Below are 20,495 nucleotides of genomic sequence, written 5' to 3'. Positions count from 1 at the left end.
CAACATCAAACGTGCCACAGAGCGCAGGAGAAGACAGCAAAAACAGGTTTGTACACGCCGCGACTTTCACGTTGGACAGAAGATATTAGTGCGCACACACTATTTATCCAGCAAATTAAAAGGTAAGTGCAGTAAATTTGAACTTCTATTCGCAGGTCCATATCGGATTCGCAGCATCCCTCACCCCAATGTTGTACACGTCGAAACTTTGAGAACCAGAAAATCGAAAGGCAACCACCATTGGTCAAATATTAAACCCTTTATTGAATGAAAACACTGTATGATTCAACACACTATGATGCCATTTACTAATGCAATTATATTCACATGACTAATTACTGATGATTATCGTAATTTTTCTTGGCAAGTGCCCGACAAGGTAAGGTTAGCAGGTCGCTTTTCTTGTCGTTACACATCAGACCGTGAACATTTTCCATTTTTTTGTGTATGATTGTATTCCAGTTTTGTTTATATGCACTGTGAAATAGTTAAGGTATAACACACCAGTTGATTTTGACATTCTTTTTGCCCTATGACATCTCAAGATCGTGACTGTTTTACATTTTTCTTTTTGCTGCTGCGTTGTGATACTCTCTGTACATTTTGCCTCTGAACACTGTCAATGTCTTTGACATATTATGTTTTCTGTCATGTTATGCTGTATGGTTAATTATGTCACCATAAACCAGTCATTATTTAGTGGGTATATGATTTAAATGCAAGACATTAATCTTTGTTCACCAATTTCAGAAAGAAATGATGCGTGTAAGAAATAAATTCAACAGAAATGGGAATTTCAACTGCGGAATAAACGAAAGAAGATGCAATAACTTTATGAGGAAGAGTAAATGGATCAGGATTAACAAGCATTAACAAGAATATACTATACTCTTCATAGAATAGCAGTCTTAACTAATTTTTCTATCAGAATACAAGGTGATTGATGCAGGCTGTCAGACAGAACTACACATCTTAGTTTTAGTGATGAAATATGCTAGAGATAAGGAATAGTTGTGTAATGAGTAATGAAGTGATTTTTTTTTTTTTTGCAGATGATAATGAATGCTAATGAATAATGATGAAGGATATGCTGTTATGAATAATGAAGTTTTTCTTTATAGGTGATGATAATAATGAAGTTATGATAATATGGATAATGAAGTGATTGATAATGAAGTTTTTTTTCTTTACAGATGAGGATAATGTTGAAGTTATGTATTTATGCTATGTAGTTATTTAAGTATTTGTTGCAGTTTGCTTTGACAGCAGGTGTTATATTGCATAGTAGGATCACGGAAAGTTTTGGAAAGGACAGCTATGCACACATTTTTATACACATTTCACTACCTGTTAATTCGAAGTTCACTACTTTTCAGCATAGTATGCGTTTCTTCTTTCAGCTCAATAATCCATTTTGTATTTTTTTTTTCCAGGAGAAGCTTTTCATGATACTTACTAAACCTGTTACTTATTATACCTGTTTTAGTACTTGCATTTTTATTTTTTACCCATTTGTGTCTATCATTTATAAATGTGATCACATATACTGCCTTGTTGCATAACCTTGCTACAGCTGACTCATGACGAATGACGTTACCTATCCTCATTTGCAGCAATAGGTCAAAAGCAAATATTGTTATGCCTCAGCAATTAATTATCGATCCCAACGCAATGCATTGCTAACAAAAAAAAAAAAAAAGTATTACCAGTCCCACATAATGTCACTAGTTTATGATAATTCTGAATAATACTGATTAGCTCTGAATAGTATGTCACTTGAGTAATGACTTCTTAATGAGACAAAAAAAAGTATATATATAAAATAATGCTTTGTCACTAGCTAATAACTGCCACTGTTTATGGTAATGAGACTACTTATAATGCCCATGATTATTAATGCTATGATTGTAATTAGCTGATTTTTAATAATGACTGCTTAATGATCTGAATAATATTGAATGAGGAACAATGTTTTATTCTATTCAATACTTGCTGGCCACTGAGTGCCAATAATTAATGTCACTAAATGAATTATTTTATTAGTTATGTCATTAATTAGCTCTTGTTTTCAATGTTGACTTTTCATATTTTGGTAAATGGCCAATGAGTGCCAATAATTTGTATCACTCAATGTATTATGTTAATGCTAGGCCAATAATTGACTCTCCTTTTCAATTAAGACGTCTGATGAACATTATTCTGTCATACTGAATATGCTTTGTAACTGGCCAAGGACTGCCACTGTTTATTGTAATACGATTACCCATGATGCCAATAATTTAATTTTATGAACATTATTCTGTAATACTAAAGACATGGTACAGAAATGTTCAATAACTAATCTATGAATGCCGCAAACTACTACTGTAATTCTCAATATTATGTGACTTAATGTCCTTCACCTTATGAGCTAACTACCCTGAATTACTGCAATGTCGATTTGTCCTGTCCATCCTCATGATCATGGAGCACTATATTTGGTTTTTGCACTAATTCTACGTTGGTGTGCCTTGTAAGAGCATGGTGTTGACACGACATGCTGTCCACCACTGTGAGCGATGAAGACGTTATTATGGTCGCACTGTTTGGTGTACCTAGTGTACTGCCAAAATGAAAACATGGAACATTACTACGACAGTTCAGTGTCTTGGGTACGCTGATAAATTCTGATGGGAAAAGAACTTCAAATTGTGTCACTTGGTGTTGTACCTCTGTGGAAAGATATGGACTTTCAGAACAGCTGTGTGCAATCTAAAGTGCTACAACCATGATGCAATCCTTCCCTTTCCTATCCTAATTCTTGTCACATAGTGAAGATCATTTTTTACTAACATCATTTATGTTCATGGGTTGTACATTTTTTATTTTCATTCGCTGAACTCCAGTGCGAGTACACTTATGACACTTGCCGACATGATTTTTTGCCATTATGTTTATTTGTTGTGGAAATGCTAAAGACATTTTTTCGATTTGTTCTGAAGTACAGTATATGTACACTCTCGTCTTTTATATTGTATATACATTTTTATTTTGATGATATGTTCTGAACTACAGTGCATGTGCACTTATATTATGCGTTAATATGTTTTCTACTGAACTTCAGTGCCTGTGCACTTTTCTCATTTTTCAATATGATTTGTACTCATTCTGTATACCTTTTATGATTTCCTGATATGTTCATTATGCACGTATGTCATTTGTTACTCATTGTATATACATTTCGTCATTTGCTGATATGTTCTCAACTCCAGTGCGAGTACACTCATGTCACTTGTTAACATGATTTTCTGCCATTCTGTTGATTTGTTCTGAAAATGCTAAAGAATTTTTTCAGTGCGTGTGCACTTTGTTATCTGTCAAATAATTTGTACATACAGTTTTCTGATTTGCTACTATGTTTTGTACTCATATCTTGTCTTTGTCTGAAATGTTTTTTACTCGGTGCATATGCCCAACATTTAATTCATGTATCTAAATATTCTGTAAATTGTACAAGTTGACTAATTAAAGAAAAATTTTGCCGCACTTGGCAAGTCCAAATGACTCACCATCGCTGCCAAATTTTTGCCCCCCCAGTGGAGGGTTATGAAACACGTATGTAACGTAGCAGCGATGGTGAGGCACGTTAAAATCTTTGACCAGAGAGCCTTTTATCGTGGCTAGTATGTGCTTGACCGCGCGAGTGTTACGAGCAGTACTCTGTCGGTAGCAGTAGCTCAGTTCAGTTGCGTCCAGTAGTCGGTCGGTAGTAGTCGTGCAGTACAGTTGCGAGCAGTCTGTCAGTGGGCAGTCTGTGAGCAGTGCAGTATGTCGGTAGTAGCAGCCCAGTGCAGTTGTGTGATGTAGTCTGTCGGCAGTAGTGGTCTAGTCCTGTTACGGTCGCGAGCGGGACGCAGTCGCAGGCGTCGACATGGGTCTCTGGTCAAGATGCTGAATGAGGTATATTGTTATTAAGGTAACCATCAGATAATGTAAAGTTTATTTATTGTAATTAATTTTCAACAAGTGCCCCAATAATAATTTTGATTTCAAAGCAATATTTTTAACAAAAGAACTATTTAATTGAACGAATGATTTCCTTCCATTTCCTTTAAAGAAAAGTTTCAATTAAATTTCAAAAAAAAAAAAAAATATTACTTGCAATGCAGTTCCTCCAAGCCGTGGCCAACAATAAGAGCAGAAATTTGACATGCAGTTTCAATGAGGTAAGAAATTAATTATGATTTTTTGCACAGGGCCAAAGACCGATATTTCGGTTTAATTGAGTTTACATTGTCACTGAAGTCTCATTAGCATTGAATTGTTTTTCATTATTTTCGTGACAGCTTACACCATGAGTCAGATTGCGATTCTCATTTTTATTGTCATTATATTTAACTGCTAGGGAGGTTACGTTTGGCTCCCATTTCTATTAAATTTTGTCATTTAAATTTCGGTGGAAAGGTTACACTTGGCTCCCATTCATTTATTATTTCTGTCTTTTAAATTTTTCTGGGGAGGTTACAATAGCTAGAGTTCCGGGAGCGTAGGTCCCCAGAGGGGTCAACCAATATGTTGCTTCCTCCGATTTATGTCTCCTGGAAAGACCAACGAGCCCACAGGGAGCCTTACCGGCAATCGCTCTTCCCGCGAATTATTCGCGACTAGAACAGAAAGGGAGAGAAGTTACAGTGGTACACAAAGTAGCCTCCACCATTCACCGCAAGGTCGCTTGCCGGGTAACGCTGTGCAGGTACTTTTCAGACATGCTCTTCAACATAACAACGAAAAACTAGGTCGTATCGGACTAACATAACATGTGAAATTTTAAACTTCCTGTTAAGTTCTGAACACACTTAGTGTTACGCTAGTAATTTGTTGTGAGAGAGTACGATCACACGTGGTTCTCACCCGAGATCACCATGTCGAGGTACTGGCAGCCGACCACCTGCTCGTAGCTGGGCTGGCCGCCGCTCTTCTGCATGAGGGCGTCGACGTCCGCCTGCAGCCGCCGCTGCACCTCCTCGTGGGTGGCCAGCAGGTAGCTGAGGAACATCATCAGCGTGGCCACCGTGTCGAAGCCGCCGAAGAAGAACAGCATCGCCTGCGCCGCTATGTCGTCCTCACTCAGTTCTGTCACCACAGCAACAGTCGAAACAGTATTGTTAGTAAATAAACACTAACGACAGAAGAAGTTTGTAAGAGGTCCATGATTAAGGAATTTGTTGCTAGCGCACTCGAGCAGATGTAATTTTGATGGATTGCTCACTCGCTGCCTGCGATATGTAAGCTACAAGAGAATCTCAGACCAGAGAGCAGTGTTGTATGCAGTAAGAGCAGAGTCAGTAGGAGTAAGTAGTAGCTAGCGAGCAGTCTGGTGTATCGAGTTGGCTGGGCCGGTCGTGTGGAGCGATGGCGGAGCCTGAGCGTAGGTAAAAGCAGCCTCGCGCATATGTACTGTTGTTATATCAAGTCCCATGTAAATGTTTTAAAAAGAAATCTCTTAATAATAATCTTTCTTATAAAAATTTACTTTTGACAATCATTCAACTCAATTGAAAGATTTTACTAATTTCTCCAATCCATGGTCATCCTGATTATTGTAAAGAAAAATCGGTTGTTTCCTTTTATACATGAAAACTCTATCGGCCAGCATTGCACTGGGCTGTGCCAGAAAAATTTCTTATGGGAGCAGATATATACGGGTTATCCGGCGACCTTATTGAGGTAAGAATTTTCAATTTATTCAGAATGATCTTTCAGGGCCATGACGCAGCACTGCTGACGTCCAAAATTTACCAGTTTAAATTCACAGTCAATTATTGAAAGGTTATAAGTGAGCCACAATTTTATTGAGAGGTTAGTCACGTTATTTATTGGTAGGTTACGGAATAATAAACTGTTGCTAGGTTACACTAAATGTGAATATTATTCATATTATATTTTTTGTGGGGAGGTTACAAGTTGTACGCCAGTGTTTGGAGTCACTGAGGCGTTTAGTCTCTTAATTCGGAAGAATATCTACCCTGCGAAAAGTGTCTCTTTTACTTTATGCGATGTGTGAATTTTGTTCCAAAGCGTATTCGTTTGTCGTTCTGCGTCTACACTCTGCAAGCGAACAGTGCGGCAGAGAGACTTAAAGGGCATACACAGGCTGTAATGGCGTACTCGTGTTACTAGCGAGAAAAGGGAGGTGGGTGAAACGCTACGCCGACACGTAACCTTGTTGCGTGGAACAATGCCGAGGAGGCCTGCCAGATTTACCAGTAGGCTAGATTCCTGTCAATACTACCACATTCCGTCACACCGCGGCTGCAGGTTTCGGGTTTGGAACAGGACACTGCCGCGTCGCCTGCTCAAAAGTTGTACGCCAGGCGTCTTCCCATTGTCAGCCACATCTAGGTGACTGTGGTGTGCGTGCTGTAAGACCTTCGGTACTCACACCATCAGATTATCTGACTTGTCGCTCTAACGAAGTAGGCGAGTGCCAGCAATATGTCTCGTGGTCTCATCGTGGCGTGTTTATCTTCTGCCACTTGCACGCTTAGAATAGCAGACAGACGGTGGCCAACTTTAAACAGAACTTGATTAATTTTCACACACATTTATTAAAATAATAAAAAATCATAGATATTACGTAACTTGATTCTGGATGCTGTTTACAATTGACAATCTGAAGTTCCTTTGGTCTTGGTACGTTAATCTTATTCCCACATATCTCTGATACTTGACAAAGTGTCTATACATTTCTCTTCATGGCTATCTGCAGGAATATGGTAATATTATTAGGCGCAGACTGAAACTTGACTATAGACTGGTACAGACTAATGCAGACTGGTACAGACTGGTGCAGACAAATGCAGACTGACTAATCGGAGGTCTGTACACTCGTTATAATACCTCGAGCGTTCAGGTATCACTGCGCGAGTGTGATCCACGAGGAGAAAAGGTTCTACGTTAGCAGCAATCTCATTGGCTGCGTTACATATTAATACGCGGATCGGCGGAAGCAGAATTTCTACTCTTCCTACCAACTCTAACCCCCTCTTCCTGCCTCCTCCTCGGGGCTCCCTCTCCTCCCCCTCCCTCCTTCTGAGCGGATTTCCCCTCCTACTCCCCCTTCTTTCAGTGTCTCTGCGCTCCCTCCTGCCCTGTCTTCCCTTTTCCTCTCCCGCCCCACGTGTCTCCTGCCTCTTCGTGAACACACGGTTGCCCCTCCTCTCTTCATCCCGCCGCTTCCCCAGCTGCCCCATGCTCTCCCCTCCTTTTCCATCCTCTCTGACCTTTCCCTCGGCAGGTCCCAACTGGTAGTTTTATTCTTCGTCGTGTGTGCTCCAAGTGGGTTTTAAGTGTGTTGTTTTGGAGTGTTTTTAATACTGTGGCCAACTTTTAACCTGTGCATGCGCATCCAGTATCTTCTCTGTGTTTTAAGAATCGCCAACTGTGTTTTTTAACTTTCTGGTGACTTTTTTAACTGTCCCCCACGAACGTCTACATGTCCATGTCTTTTTACCTCCATTTTCTCCCCTTACTCTGTTTTATGTTCCCCTTTTTATCTCCTTATGTATGTATTATTTTCTTTTTGTTTTAGTTGTTGTGTCACTCGGCTGAAGAGCGGCGGATTGTGCTGCTGACAGCCCTCCCCTGCCCATATGGGGCAGGGGAATGAAATCACAATAAAGAAAAAAAAAAAAAAAAGCAGAATTTGGTCCGTCTCTAAGACAGCGCCATCTCGTAGTGCGGAGACGGACGAGCGCTGCGCCTGCGCTGTTGTGCTCAGCGGGGCGCGCTCTAGGGGGAAAGTTGTGTACGCGCTGACTGCGCGGAACTATGTACACAACAGTGACGACACTTCCTTCTTCCACAGAGAGTGTAATTGGTCGACACTAGCAACTTCAGTTATGGGCTCCAGGTAGTTACCCAATGTTAGGATTCGAAAGCAGTTTTTCTTTGCAATCAACAATTTATGTACTACCAGACTAGTTTTCAATAGTGTCGGTATACTCATCATACACCTTTTGCGACTCTTTACTGGCTGTATTTTCTCCTCCAGATTTTCTCGCATTTCATCCCTGTACAGTTTATTACAAAGCAGAACTTTTCTTCCTTCTTTGCATTTTACCAGATTACTTCCTTCTTACATTTGATTGTCGCCACATATTTGAAACAATAAGATTGAAAATACGATCTCCCTAGACCGGCCCATGTTGTTATCCCATTAGCGGACTGGTTCTGTCTGTTTGTGAAAAACACTCATTCTTCTTAATTACTTTTTCCAAGGCTGTTTCAGCGCCTCTGTGGCACCTTCAGTAGGTCATTATTCTTACTGCATACTTGAAATTGTTAAATACGCTAGCAATATGAGTGGTGACTGGAAAATTAGGTCTAAACATTTTACTGCTCTTGTTGCAACTTTTTGCGTTAGCTGCAAGATTGCTTCGTTCAGAAGACATTCATCAGTTTTCGTAGAGAGCGAGTCAACTGAAAAGATATACTGTTTTAAGAGGGCGGTTACAAAAAGTCAAATTTCCTTCAGTGAAGCTGTTGTTTGAATATTTTCGTAGGTACTGAAGATGTTATACTCGGCAAAATTTTCGCACCATAACCACACTGAAAGGGATTTCGCTCAACCCCGACACTCGTACCACAACATCACGTTGTCGCAAATGACACACACACACACACTGTCTGGCCGGAACTATCTGATGAGCCGAGCAAAAAATTATAATAGTAATGACAAATCTGTTATCCCTATTTTTCCAGTCGTCATTGGCCTTATTACGAGTTATAATTCTTCCATATTTATAGTAAAAGGAAGACCTGATGATAGCACAGCGGAGGCAAAACAAGATTGGGCAAATAAATTAAAAAGATTTTGTGTATCATAAAAGCAAACATTCCGTCCTACTTTTTTCTGCTACCATGTCTATTTTAGAGCATCAAACACCAAGATATGATTAGCTGTCATCTCATTAAATATAAGCAAATCTTGTGATGCCCAGTAACCAGTTAAAACTCGATTATATAAAAACAGTGGTATTATATTCAGTGTTCCAACCTACTATTATGAATATGCTGCTAACAACATTTCTCATCTACACAAACTTGGTAACAGACGCAATAAAAAGTTTAAGAAGCTATACAGTGTTTAAAAATTTTATCTTTCCAGTGTTCTGTGTAGGTTTTCCATTTTCAAATTTTAACTAAGACATTTGGCACATTAAATATGGTACTGCCCAAATGCTTAACGGCTTCAAATAAATTACCTGCAATTGTATAACAATCGGTCTCTCAAAATCGTTTTACAAAAAAAAGAATCCTGCAAAAATAATGGTTTTCAAGCCATCATTAAAAGTTCCTTTGAAAAAAAAAAAATTAAGGAAAAATAAAGTTTACTCTGCGTTACAAATCAGTTTTTTTGTGGTTTCAATGTTACTCTTTAATACTGCTGTTGAATGTTGTTACTGATACTTTACAGTCTACTATGAATAACGTTACGTCCTACGTCTAGTTTACAGTCTGCATCAAGCAACATAGCATCTTACTATTGCCACTATTAGTAATAAACATTACAATTTGAAGAAATAAAATAAAGCATATAAGATAACATACGATAATTTATAACATAAAAATTCCTTATTCAAACAACGTGAGTATAGATGTGACGAAAAGGTGGCTAAGCCTGAATTTTGAGTGTAGCACTTTATGGCTGAGAAACGCTGACAATTAGCAAAACCGAAATGAGATCTCTTGAAGTGTTTGAGGTATACCGCTAGAGTGCAGACTCAAGCTAAAGATAAACTGGACAGAAAAAAAAAATACCAACCAGAAATTTTGCAATTAAGTGACGAAGAGAGGCTATACAGGAGACAATACCAGGAAGAAGACTCCAGTGCATTCGTAATTAATACGACACAACCAGTTACTTGTTAATGTCCTACAAGGAACATTACAAGGGGAGATATCCCGCGGAAACTGCGACGGACAAGATTTAAAATAAGCAGTAGTCCCTAATAATGCAGAAATGAAGAAAGTAGTTTCTAATAGGTCTAGGAGAAGAGGTGCCGACCAATTGAAAGATTTGTGATGAAGAAGACGATTAATGTTAACGATCTTTTAGCTATTTGAACTATTCTGGAAGAATTGTTACCTGCTGAAATTTGAAATACATTACTGAGTAATTTACAGTGACGGCTGCACGGAATACAGAGAAGCACCGTGTAGAGATGCACTGTCCAGGCAAGCAGTATACTACGTAGTTGTAGACGTATGCGATGAAGTTTCTCACATAAGCATTCTTTCGGTGGGGAACGTAGTTATAGGAAAAATACACCCGTCTCATTTCCCCAGATAAAAACATTATTAACTTACAATATTTTTTAGGAATGTAAACAAATTTATGCAACCTTTATCGACCCATTAGTTTCATCATCTGCTCACAAAAGTAGGAAAGTAACTCGAAATGAGACCTATTTCATATAAATTTTCATATAAAATACTCTGTTCTGGGAATTGTTTGAAAACTTTTTGCTAGGAAACAGTGTAATGTTTGACGGAGGGGAAGCGAAGTAGCTCATGCTGTCCTGTCAATACGTAGCAGCCATTAGCATAGTACTGTACGAATATGATCGTTATAATATTGAACCTACAGAACTTCCTCCATGGTACGTTAGCTCAGATGCATGTACATTGTTAATAACAGTAGTTCAGTGTATTGGTTTTATTGTATTTATAAGTACAATCTGTTTAAAGAGACAAAGAGACTAGTACCCTCTACATCTATAACGGAATGCCAAGTTACATCAACCATCCACCTGGCTGACATTTGGCGCCATCTATGAACTATTTAGTAAATAAGAGGAACAACATACCTGTCATGATGTGTAAATAAAGAGAGAAAATAATACAAAGATGAAAACATTTAAATCAGATCAACTCTAATAGTTGCATATAGCTTTCTTGTGTGTTATAACTAATTTTTTTAAAAAAGGTTTTACGTATCTGAAGCTGCTTAGGTGTTTAAAGAATAAAACAACTTACTCACAAAGAGTGAACGTGGAAATTTCTTATGTACCGGTATATTACTATATTTACTGGCAAATATGAAATAAGTCAGACAGGAATTTAAAGAATTTTACTTATGTTTCATTTTTTGTAATTCCCATGCAAATTTGAAGTTTTTTTTACTCATCTTAAATATTACATACATAGTTCACATACATACAACCAGCCGATGTGTTCTCCACACAGCCTACCTTCTTCATACAGTAGTATTGAAAGAAATATGACTGACGCCCGAACAACAGGGACTTACATGCATCGTGAACAGAAAATAGTGGTATGTAATATACAATCCATATAAGTTATGGCATTACTTGTAACTTTTTATTATATCACCTGACTATCTACTTGTTGTATTTTAGCACTGATAATGGCTGGCCACTAGCCGAAATCTGGATTTGCGTAATAAAATCCGAACAAGGACGACTGATTGCTGCACTCTACAATTTATAAGCCACATAACAGTCGCTGAGTGCAGACACTTTCCGAATAAAAGGTAACCTGGTCTATTTTCATGTTCAAGCAACTTTTGCTTAAGCTTTTCGCAGAGATATAACAAACCAGCGGTGAAGTTTCCTACTCTACAGACAGAACTCTTTTACTGGCAGTGAAACAGTATGTACTTACCTCTGCCCTTGCTCTCACTGACCCCGTTCTTCGCTCCATCGGGGGAAGAGAGTTCCCCCCGCCGAGACTGCATTAACAGGTGAATCATGTCATGGCGGACGATGCCTTGCTTCTCCCTCGTCTCTATGGTGTCCGACACCATGGTCCTGAAGAATCCCACAGTCTTCGGATCGAAGAACGGAATTCCCAGTAACTGCCCAACATAACACAAAAGAGAAGTATTGGTCCCAGTGGAGGTCTTACCGCGGCAGACCCGTGTGACAGCTGGCGGCAGGCAGGCAGGGCCCCTTACTCACCTCCATGAGCCTCGGGGACATCATGTAGCCGACTCCGACGAGCGGCTTGATGCTGATCAGGCTGCGGCCCATCCTGTAGAACTGGTTGTCGGGGTCCGACAGAGAGTCCACCTTGATGCCGAAGGCCGTCGTCGCGATGATGTCGTTGGTCACGCGCGTGAAGAAGTCCTTCATCTCCAGTGTCAGGGTTTTACCTTTGCCAGAAGAAAACAAACAAACGAGATCAATTACACTCACGTCTCGCTACGAACCGGAAAAGTGAATAAGGCCGTAGCCTAGTTTTACATTTATCACGCGAGGCATCCAAGAATGTTTCGTCTACACACGGCATCTCAAAGCTTCTGGGACAGACTGAAACAGGTGATGGTGGGTCCACAATCGAGTATATTGACGTATGGAGCCAATTCTCGGAAATGCATATTTATTGTGTTATGGACGTACATTAAGGTGACAAAAGGCATGGGAAATGGATCTGAGCACTATGGGTCTTAACATCTACGGTCATCAGTCCCCTAGAACTTAGAACTACGTAAACCTAACTAACCTAAGGACATCACACAACACATAATCATCACGAGGCGGAGAAAATCCCTGACCCCGCCGGGAATCGAACCCGGGAACCCGGGCGTGGGAAGCGAGAACGCTACCGCACGACCACGAGCTGCGGACAAAAGACATGGGAGGGGAATATGCACATCTACAGACGGTGATAGGGCAGTGAACTGGGGGAGTTGGCATTTGTACTCAATTGATTAATGAAAAAAGATTTCCGACTTTACTATCCTGGCACGACGAGATTTAACAGACTTTGAAAGCGAAATGGTACTTGGAGGTAGACGCAAGGGACATGCAATTTCGGAAATCGTTAGGAGATTCAATATTCCGAAATCCACAGTGTCAAGAGTGTGATGACAGTACCAAATCACAGGCACCTCTCACCACGGATAGCGCAGTGGCTGACGGCCTTCACTTAACGACGGTGAGTAGCGGCGTTTGCACACAGCTGTCAGTGCTAACAGACAAGCAACAAGTAACGTCCCACCGGTTAGTGAGTAGTTAAAAAATGATTTAAATACTTGTGAATATCTAGCCTTCGGTGCCCCTCGACGATTGCATACACTATCTAAAATATGCTTCTTTAATAAATACGGAATACCATAATGGATATTACTAGATTGATGTTGCCACAACTGAAGTAAAGTAGGTACGTAGACTTATTCACTTCAAAACCTGTATCTTATGAGCTCATGATCAATCTTCGGCGTAATAAGCCTCGTTGTTACTACTACAGCTAACCGATGGTAGCACATACTACACTGGCGATATTAAATAGTCCAGATGCAGTAATTTGATAGGAACGCGTGTATGAGGTCCATTGCATTGTTCAAGACTGATACTGAACAAAGTACGAATATAAACTCACATATCATTCTGCCTTTTTCGATATTAAATCAAACTATTTAAACTACACTCCTGGAAATTGAAATAAGAACATCGTGAATTCATTGTCCCAGGAAGGGGAAACTTTATTGACACATTCCTGGGGTCAGATACATCACATGATCACACTGACAGAACCACAGGTACATAGACACAGGCAACAGAGCATGCACAATGTCGGCACTAGTACAGTGTATATCCACCTTTCGCAGCAATGCAGGCTGCTATTCTCCCATGGAGACGATCGTAGAGATGCTGGATATAGTCCTGTGGAACGGCTTGCCATGCCATTTCCACCTGGCGCCTCAGCTGGACCAGCGTTCGTGCTGGGCGTGCAGACCGCGTGAGACGACGCTTCATCCAGTCCCAAACATGCTCAATGGGGGACAGATCCGGAGATGTTGCTGGCCAGGGTACTTGACTTACACCTTCTAGGGCACGTTGGGTGGCACGGGATACATGCGGACGTGCATTGTCCTGTTGGAACAGCAAGTTCCCTTGCCGGTCTAGGAATGGTAGAACGATGGGTTCGATGACGGTTTGGATGTACCGTGCACTATTCAGTGTCCCCTCGACGATCACCAGTGGTGTACGGCCAGTGTAGGAGATCGCTCCCCACACCATGATGCCGGGTGTTGGCCCTGTGTGCCTCGGTCGTATGCAGTCCTGATTGTGGCGCTCACCTGCACGGCGCCAAACACGCATACGACCATCATTGGCACCAAGGCAGAAGCGACTCTCATCGCTGAAGACTACACGTCTCCATTCGTCCCTCCATTCACGCCTGTCGCGACACCACTGGAGGCGGACTGCACGATGTTGGGGCGTGAGCGGAAGACGGCCTAACGGTGTGCGGGACCGTAGCCCAGCTTCATGGAGACGGTTGCGAATGGTCCTCGCCGATACCCCAGGAGCAACAGTGTCCCTAATTTGCTGGGAAGTGGCGGTGCGGTCCCCTACGGCACTGCGTAGGATCCTACGGTCTTGGCGTGCATCCGTGCGTCACTGCGGTCCGGTCCCAGGTCGACGGGCACGTGCACCTTCCGCCGACCACTGGCGACAACATCGATGTACTGTGGAGACCTCACGCCCCACGTGTTGAGCACTTCGGCGGTACGTCCACCCGGCCTCCCGCATGCCCACTATACGCCCTCGCTCAAAGTCCATCAACTGCACATACGGTTCACGTCCACGCTGTCGCGGCATGCTACCAGTGTTAAAGACTGCGATGGAGCTCCGTATGCCACGGCAAACTGGCTGACACTGACGGCGGCGGTGCACAAATGCTGCGCAGCTAGCGCCATTCGACGGCCAACACCGCGGTTCCTGGTGTGTCCGCTGTGCCGTGCGTGTGATCATTGCTTTTACAGCCCTCTCGCAGTGTCCGGAGCAAGTATGGTGGGTCTGACACACCGGTGTCAATGTGTTCTTTTTTCCATTTCCAGGAGTGTATTTAACACTCCGAAATAATCCGTCACTGCACTGTTGTAATATGTTGTTTTAGACAATGTCCAGCACACGAGTTGCTCTATTGTAAATCCAAACTTGAATCATGCACCAAGAACATACCTCAGCTGTACGCACAGATCTCTCCTCTAGTGGGTCCAACACTCATCTGCCCTAACAATACTCGAGGCTGAGTATTTATACTCGTCCTAAAATGTACTACTGGTTATAATAATGCAATTGATTACGCTCGACATTTAAATCCTACCATTTACAGATGATGAGAACGAATATATTATACTTTTATCTAAACAGTTTCCATATATTAATTACCTGAATCTGATTTTGATTGTTTATGGTACAAAGCGTATTGTAACAACTATTGTTTGGCACTGCTATTATTCTTCTAAAAGCCTTTTTCCTATTATCGAAAAGTAATTGAATTTAATTATAGCTGGAGATATAAGGGTATTGATCTAGTAATATATAATGCAGGGGTGGTAACCATAAGCCTGGAATGTTACAAACGCTGCTTGAAATAATCGCAGAAATCACTGTGGGACGTAGGAAGAGCGTATCCGTCAGGCCAGCGTGCGATGCATTAACCGACCATGGCAGTAGGCGACCGACGTTAGCGCCCTTGGTGACAGCACGACATCCTTTGCAACGCCTCTAGGGCTCGTGACCACATCGACTGAACCGTAGACGACTGGAAAATCGTGGCCTGGTCAGATGAGCCACGATTTCAGATGGCAAGAGCTAATAGTAGGGTTCGAGTGAGTGAGGTGCAGACCCTATGAAGCCACGGACTCAAGTTGTCAACAAGGCACTGTGCATGATGGCGGATGGCGGATGGCGGATGACTTGGGCTGTGTTGAAGTAGGCTCTTTAGGTTTTTATGTTGGTAACGCCACGTAGCGCTCTATATGAAAATCACTGACTGTGCTGTGTGCAGTTGTGGCTGGTTGGCATTGTTGGAATAGTCGCTATTGTAGTGTTGGGCAGTTGAATGTGAACAGCGCGTAGCGTTGCGCAGTTGGAGGTGAGCCGCCAGCAGTGGTGGATGTGGGGAGAGAGATGGCAGAATTTTAAGAGCGGATGATCTGGACGTGTGTCCATCAGAGAGAGTAAATTTGTATTATTGGATATCTTGAACTGATACATATATATGATGACTTTTGAACAATATTAAGGTAAATACATTGTTTGTTCTTTATCAAAACCTTTCATTTGCTAACTATGTCTATCAGTAGTTAGTGCCTTCAGTAGTTTGAATCTTTTATTTAGCTGGCAGTAGTGGCGCTCGCTGTATTGCAGTAGTTCGAGTAACGAAGATTTTTGTGAGATAAGGATTTGTGAAAGGTATAGGTTAATGCAGGTCAGGGCCATTCTTTTGTAGGGATTATTGAAAGTCAGATTGCGTTGCGCTAAAAATATTGTGTCTCAGTTTAGTGTTGATCTGAATAGGTAAAGAGCGAAATGTGTGAGTACGTTCAGTTCTGCTCAGCTGTTTGAAAATCAAATAACGTAAGAGGTTTATCAGCACAATAATTCATTAATTTTTCTAAGGGGACGTTTCAGTGTTTACACGGAATGGACTGGTCCCTCTGGTTATGTTCGGCTACTTGTACACAATGTAGCTATTTACGTGTTTCATGTTCGAAAACAACTGTGGAATTTTTATGGATGACAGTGCTCCATGCGACGATGCCGCTACTGTTCGCGACCGGTTTGAAGGACATTCTTTTCCGGGCACCCAGATCGCCCGCCGTGAATCCCATCAAACCTTTATGGGACAAAATCGGGTGGTCAGTTCGTGCACTAAATCTAAGACCGGCAACGCTTTCGCGATTATGGACGGCTATGGAGGCAACGTGGCTCAATATTTCTGCAGGGGACTTCCAACGACTTGCTGAGTGCATGTCATGCTGAGTTGCTGCATTACGTCAGACAAAAGGATGTGCGACACGCTGCTGGGTGCCACCACACTGCCTTTCGTCACTTTACTGTACACAGTGTATATGGCAGAACAAAGATGTAGCTCATAACATTTGTTCAACGCAACAGCCGCCAGTCTCAATGCACGAACTGCAACGGCGCATGCAGTTCTGCTACACTCTCGCAAAGATCACGGGAGTCTGTTGCACACTGTAACAGCCAACGGCTGATCAACAGCGTACACCCACGACCACCAAACCGGGATAATGTACACAATTCAGCTTACAGCGTGTGTGTCAGGTGACGACCACAAGAATCGTGCAGGCACATTAACCTCTGCCGCACGACCACCACTATCCCTGCTTCAGTTGTCCATCGCATCATACACCTTGTGACGTATCCTTGGTGAGGTGTAATACTGTGTACAGTGCGTGACGCGTAGTTGAAGATTGGACGTTATTCATCACGAGAGTTGGCAGACATGCATTTAATGCGCCGGTATAGCAGTACGGTTTCCCAACAAGGGTCATACTGATTGGAAGAAGTTTATCTCCGTGGATACCAACTTACGAGAGGCGGGGTCGTTCTTGCCAAGGTTCCCGCCAAAAGCATGTTCCAACACCAGACTTTGACGGGGTGGTGTTGGATACTTTGGGCGACCACTCAGCAATAAAGACCCCTTCAACTTGCCCGTGAAACGCTCACTTCGAAGGATACAGCGTGGGGCGCACGGTAGAACCACTATCATCAAAGAACGTCTGCAGGCAGTGGGACCCACAGATTTTGAGTCCCATGTTCACTTCTGTCAGTGGATTACCCGAGGCAGTATTGTTCACAATGAGGCCTCATTCATCCGTGATGGAGTTTTCGACAGCTGCAACAGCCATCTCTAGAGTGAGGACAATTCCCGCGCCAACCACACCGTTGGCCAGCAGCAACGATTCTCTGTCAACCTATGGCCGGGCACTGTCCAAGTTCTCCTAATAGGGTCTTATTCGCTGCCTTTCCGTCTGGATGGTCCACGTTACCTGGTGTTACTGCGACTTGTACTGCCGCGATTCTTGGAGACTGTAGCCTCGCCTGCGAAAGGATGTGGTTTCAACATGGCGGTGCACCAGCCCACTTCGATGTTGACGTCCTCGAGCACCTGAACAACACGTGCCTCATCGTTGGACTGAAAGGCAGATCCCACCCCGTGATCAGCTCAGTCGCCGGAGTTCATATTTCTGGACTTTTCCCTCTGGGGTTACGTCAAGACGTCGATGTATGAAACCCCCATAGAATCATGGCGAAGACCTGCTTGTTAGTGTCCAAGCCACCTGTCTCGTGGTACAACAGACGCCAGGGATCGTCGAGTGCAGCAGAACCTCATACGCCGTTGCCATGCATGCTTTGAATAATCACTATGAGTTACGTTGGTGTTATGCGGTGTACGCTGTGTATGTCCACAACAAAATAAATATGCAATTCCGACCATTGGTTCCCTATCTCAGTATAATGAGTTGTGGTCCCACTATCACCTGTTCCAATTTGACCCTAAAGGTTTGAGACACCCTGTATGAACCTGTATCCATCACACTCTCTTTTTAGTTTCAGAAGGTGAACTGATAGACCGGAACGTAATATTATTTATCAAGTGTTTTATTGACCAAAAGTTACACTTAGGCCGCCCTCGAGTGTATTCGTACTACGATGACAGATTCATTTTTGCATCCCTTGTAGATCTTTCGAACCAATTTGTACATGCACTGACAGAAATGAAACTGTTCGAACACAAGCACCTTATTCTAGTGTTTCCATGCCTGTGGAATACGTTGACTGTAATTTAGTCCTTAGCAGTAGGGCCCAGATTCTTTAAAGACTCGAATTCGTATCTACAAAACAGCATCAAACGTCGGGTTACTTTACAAGTGAGTTAATGTGTTTAATATTATGACTCTAAGCATGTAAGCGAGGAAAAGCTTATGGAAGGATTGAAGCTATACTTAAATTTTGTTGAAAGTCACTAAGTGCTCTCATTATGAAACAGTGGATGAATATAATGTGAGTAATTTGCACTCCATTTTAAGCAAAAGCTAGTTTTTCGCGCCTCTCCATGTTTTTGACGTTATGTCTCCTGAACCAAGTGTCGTAGAATGATATAATTTTGTAGGTACATTCCTTGGTATATATGGATACTATTTGCAAACTTTTTTCCGAACAGAGTCGATAGTAAAGATGTAATAAATTAAAACGTCATATCCGATGCTGAAGTTTGATTGCATGACAAGCTAAAATGTAGTAAGTGGTAATTTTTTTCCCCCTTTCATCGTTTTGTTGGGGGTAGCAGCGAGAAAACTTCTGTAAAAGTTTGAAATAGGTGTCATGTTTGTTGGAAGCAGCTAAGTGCTCACAATCTCAAGCACTGTGTGAATAACGCCCGCTGGCAGGTTCACTGAATCAAGACAAACACACAGTTTATATCTGTTCTTACTGTGTTAAACTGTTAACGCAAGATTATCCCTCTTAATGAGTAGATAATGACGGGATTTTAAATTCGGTCAATAAGTACGCGTAATACTGAAAATCAAATTTTTTGTGCTTGGAAGCCAATATACAGGCAACATGGAATTGTCTTCCGGAAGAGACGGTGACTACAAAAAAATCCTACAAACGATGAATGGTGTAATTATATGACGATTAGGGGGTGTGTCTAACTTCACTGGAAGTTTTCAGGTGCGCATCAAGAAAATGCGTGTCCACATGACGTGCACTTGCAGTTAATCGCATCTTAAGGTCTTCGACAGATATCGAATCATGGCATGAGGGAGATCGGAACATCATACACGGTCCAGTCACATTAGTGCCACTACCTGTCAAAAGTCAGAATAAGGAAATGGTTGAGATGTTGAGCTGACAAGCGTCGTTTACCGATGACGCTGCACCACAGACATCACAGTATTCCATGGTGTGGACCAAGAGTCAAGTGGGACACTGTGGGTCATTCTGTGGTGTTCAGCGATGAGACTCCATTCTGTCTGTGGTGGTCAGATCGACGCCAAAGTTCTAACCAGATCAAAGGTCACAAGAAGCAATGACTATCAATACGCATACCTCTTCACCACATACCGCTTCACCTCGTTGAAATGTTTTGCTCCCTTGTGTGGGGAGCAAATGGATACAAAAACAGGGCTGAAGTAGTAATTGTTTATGACGCTTCCCAGTATGTGGGAGGTGTGGTATCGTCCATAGATCGCGGAGCCACACCAAAATCGGCAATGCATATCTATACCACAGACATTAGTGAGAGCTCGCTGCAATCCTTAACGTTGTATAGAAAGAGCTCCTGAAGACTTCGCCTCCCCACTCAGCACTGCAGCGCCCTCATACTGAGGTCAATATAGAGCCGAGCATGGGGGAGTGCTACCCCATCTTGTGACCTCAGATGAAGCACTCACCATCACTGGGTAGGGACTGAGATGGACTTGTATTTCTGTAAATGTGGAACACTGTACTTCAAGAGAACAGTTTGTTAATTAGTGAATGAAGCGTTGTTTTGCTAGTCAGTGATACTTGTAAGTTATCCAGTACTCCTGTGGCAAAGAAGTGTGCCAGAGTTCAGCAAATCTTTTATTCGTCAATGTAATAAATTGAACTAATATTTCATGACGCAGAGTTCCTATGTGTCATCTTGCTGGGCAGTCAAAGAACTCAGAGTTATGGCCAGAG

At 42.1% G+C, this 20,495-nt stretch overlaps 1 protein-coding gene across 2 annotated transcripts in view; it reads right to left on the bottom strand.

The window, feature by feature from the left end:
• The window catches only part of LOC126458625 (cytochrome P450 9e2-like), a 53,443-nt gene that overhangs the window by 13,428 nt on the left and 19,520 nt on the right, over positions 1-20,495 (bottom strand). For both annotated transcript variants that reach the window (XM_050095792.1, XM_050095793.1), the window contains exons 4-6: positions 11,964-12,157; positions 11,668-11,860; positions 4,891-5,112 (exon numbers count right to left, since the gene is read on the bottom strand). In XM_050095792.1, coding sequence (XP_049951749.1) covers positions 4,891-5,112; positions 11,668-11,860; positions 11,964-12,157 — 609 coding nt within the window. The remainder of the gene's footprint in view (positions 1-4,890; positions 5,113-11,667; positions 11,861-11,963; positions 12,158-20,495) is intronic.

The sequence above is a fragment of the Schistocerca serialis genome, chromosome 2 (assembly GCF_023864345.2).
Source record: "Schistocerca serialis cubense isolate TAMUIC-IGC-003099 chromosome 2, iqSchSeri2.2, whole genome shotgun sequence".
NCBI lineage: Eukaryota > Metazoa > Arthropoda > Insecta > Orthoptera > Acrididae > Schistocerca > Schistocerca serialis.
Note: the sequence above shows the minus strand (reverse complement) of the source record. Positions and strands in the feature narration are given on the sequence as shown.